This window comes from Mycena indigotica, assembly GCF_014461135.1.
Source record: "Mycena indigotica strain 171206Taipei chromosome Unknown Mind.scaff0003, whole genome shotgun sequence".
Lineage (NCBI taxonomy): Eukaryota > Fungi > Basidiomycota > Agaricomycetes > Agaricales > Mycenaceae > Mycena > Mycena indigotica.
The window spans coordinates 5,062,329-5,064,370 of NW_023503002.1; the positions used below are offsets into that span (position 1 = coordinate 5,062,329).

At 55.2% G+C, this 2,042-nt stretch overlaps 1 protein-coding gene across 1 annotated transcript; it reads right to left on the reverse strand.

Moving 5' to 3' along the window:
• Positions 1–540: 540 nt before the first annotated feature.
• On the reverse strand, positions 541–2,042 carry MIND_00396800 (F-box domain-containing protein; the record flags this gene model as incomplete). Its single annotated transcript, XM_037360796.1, has 2 exons — positions 541–804; positions 858–2,042. 2 exons carry the CDS (start codon positions 2,040–2,042, stop codon positions 541–543), a joined length of 1,449 nt encoding a protein of 482 aa, XP_037223681.1.

The window sequence follows — 2,042 nt, forward strand, 5'->3', positions numbered from 1 at the left end:
CAAGCAATCCCCCCTCTGCCAGAGCCAATAGAGCCTGCAAATCATTCTTACTGTGTATTGCCACTTTTGGCATCAATAAAATTGACGAGTCTCGGTTTATCCACTGATTTATGGTCAATGTAGCTACATAGAGTGTATAAAAGGTCTATCATGTTGTATTTTACCCACTACATGGTCCAAAAGCTCAAAAACCACTCAAAAGGTGGTTGCTTACCTGTATCAATCAGTCAAGTGTCAACTGTCAGATGCGAAATTGAAGCTCAACCGTCTCGCCTACCGTAGACGGGGGCAAGTGGAAGGAGAGAGCAGGATGGGACGTGCCACGTAGTCATTGCGGAGCTAATCACCGCCCGAGGCTGTTCGGCCGCCTCAGGAATCACTCAATCGGAGCAATCACGTCTCCGACGAGATTTTGACCAGATTAGGCCCGCAATCACCCCGGCACAAATTTGCAGAGAGCGACCTTTTTCTATGCGAGCTCTGAAATTTGCACGATTTCGGGTCAAAGTTTTTTTTTTTTTGGCTTCTTCCCCCTCAACCTCATCGGAATATCCCAGTTAGTTGTCTCCATTCGACCCTCCAAGATTGCGCCTGGAGGGAAATGCTCTCCAAACCAGGGCACCGCTCAAGCAGCCTAGTTCGGAGTTCCGACGCCTCCGGCAGCGACGCTTGATTGTCCTCAGGAAATGCCATCTCCTCCTCCTCAGGCTCTGACCCATACAAGCACGGCTGCGAATACGAGACCGTGAGCCGTTTCAGACTAGGGGGCAGTATGGCGGGGAGTTCGGAAAGGAATACGGGTACCTAGTATCGATTAGCCAAGGAGTCGGCGAGCAGTTAAAACAGTGCAGACTTACCTCCTGCCAGCGTGCACCTTGCAGCGACACGGTCCATTCAAGCGTCTGTAGATGGGGGAAGTGAGCCAGGATCCCCGCCCAGGTTGGATGGTCTCCATCGCACAACTCGAGCGCGAGTGTGGTGATTGTACCATGTGCCGACATATTTTTCAGCCGAGATAGCACGCCGTCGGGCGGCAAGTACCGGCGTTCGAGGCGCAATGTGTCGATGGTCGGCGCTGCGCAAAGGATGTCCGCGGAACTGAGAGAGTTTGTGTCCAGCTCGCGCAGGTACGCAAGTGCGGTCTGTGTTGCAAGGAATTCAAGTTCCAGCGGCTCATCTTCGTTGTGGTAGTATTCTTCCAAGGATCGTATACCGAGCACCTGAAGTCCGGGAAGGGTTTGCTGAAGGTTAGACCAGCCAGTGCGGCTCAGAACGGTCATCGAGGGAACTTGGAGCTCGAGAGAGTGCACGTGCGGAAGCACGGTGCTGTACATGTGTACCAAGGCGTCGAGCCCGGTAATGGGGGTATTTACCCTCCAGTGTACCTTTTGAAGCACTTCCGGGTCACAGACGTAAAGAGTGAGCCACAGATGGGCCTCCTCCTCCAAATCCCCGATGTGCAGAGCAGAGACGGGGATGTGGAGGTCCAGTGCGCGCACGCTGTCCACCCACGCATCCCCAAGGGCGGAGTAGAATGAGAATGCAGAAAGCTTGAGCTCCAGCGGGCCACGTAAGCGGGCCAGGCGCGCAAGCGCAGGCACGGTGAACATAATTCCATGCGCGACGAATTTGCGCAGGTTGACAAATCTGTCGACGGCGGAGAACAGCAGGTCGCAGAGCTCGTGGACGTTGGTCCCCGGGTCCTCATCAAACTCGACGCAGTTTGACGTCTGCTCCCCGGCGATGATGTGCAGCACGCGGACGTGTGGGGCGATGGCAGGCGACAGGAAGAAGCCCAGTTTGGCGACGAAGGCCGCGATACGGTCGGCGGAGGGGAGCACCAGCGGGTGACACACATCGTCGTCCGGGTCGTCCATGTGGTTGCTGATGTCCTCATCGTACGCGTACGGCTCCATGCAGAGCTTGCTGAAGAGAAAGGGACGGGCCAGCAGCCAGAGGTGACGCGAGGCGAGCACAATGTTCTTTAGTTCGCTTGGCGAGAGTTCTTCGAGGATTTCATTCAACAGCTCGTTGGGAAGCAT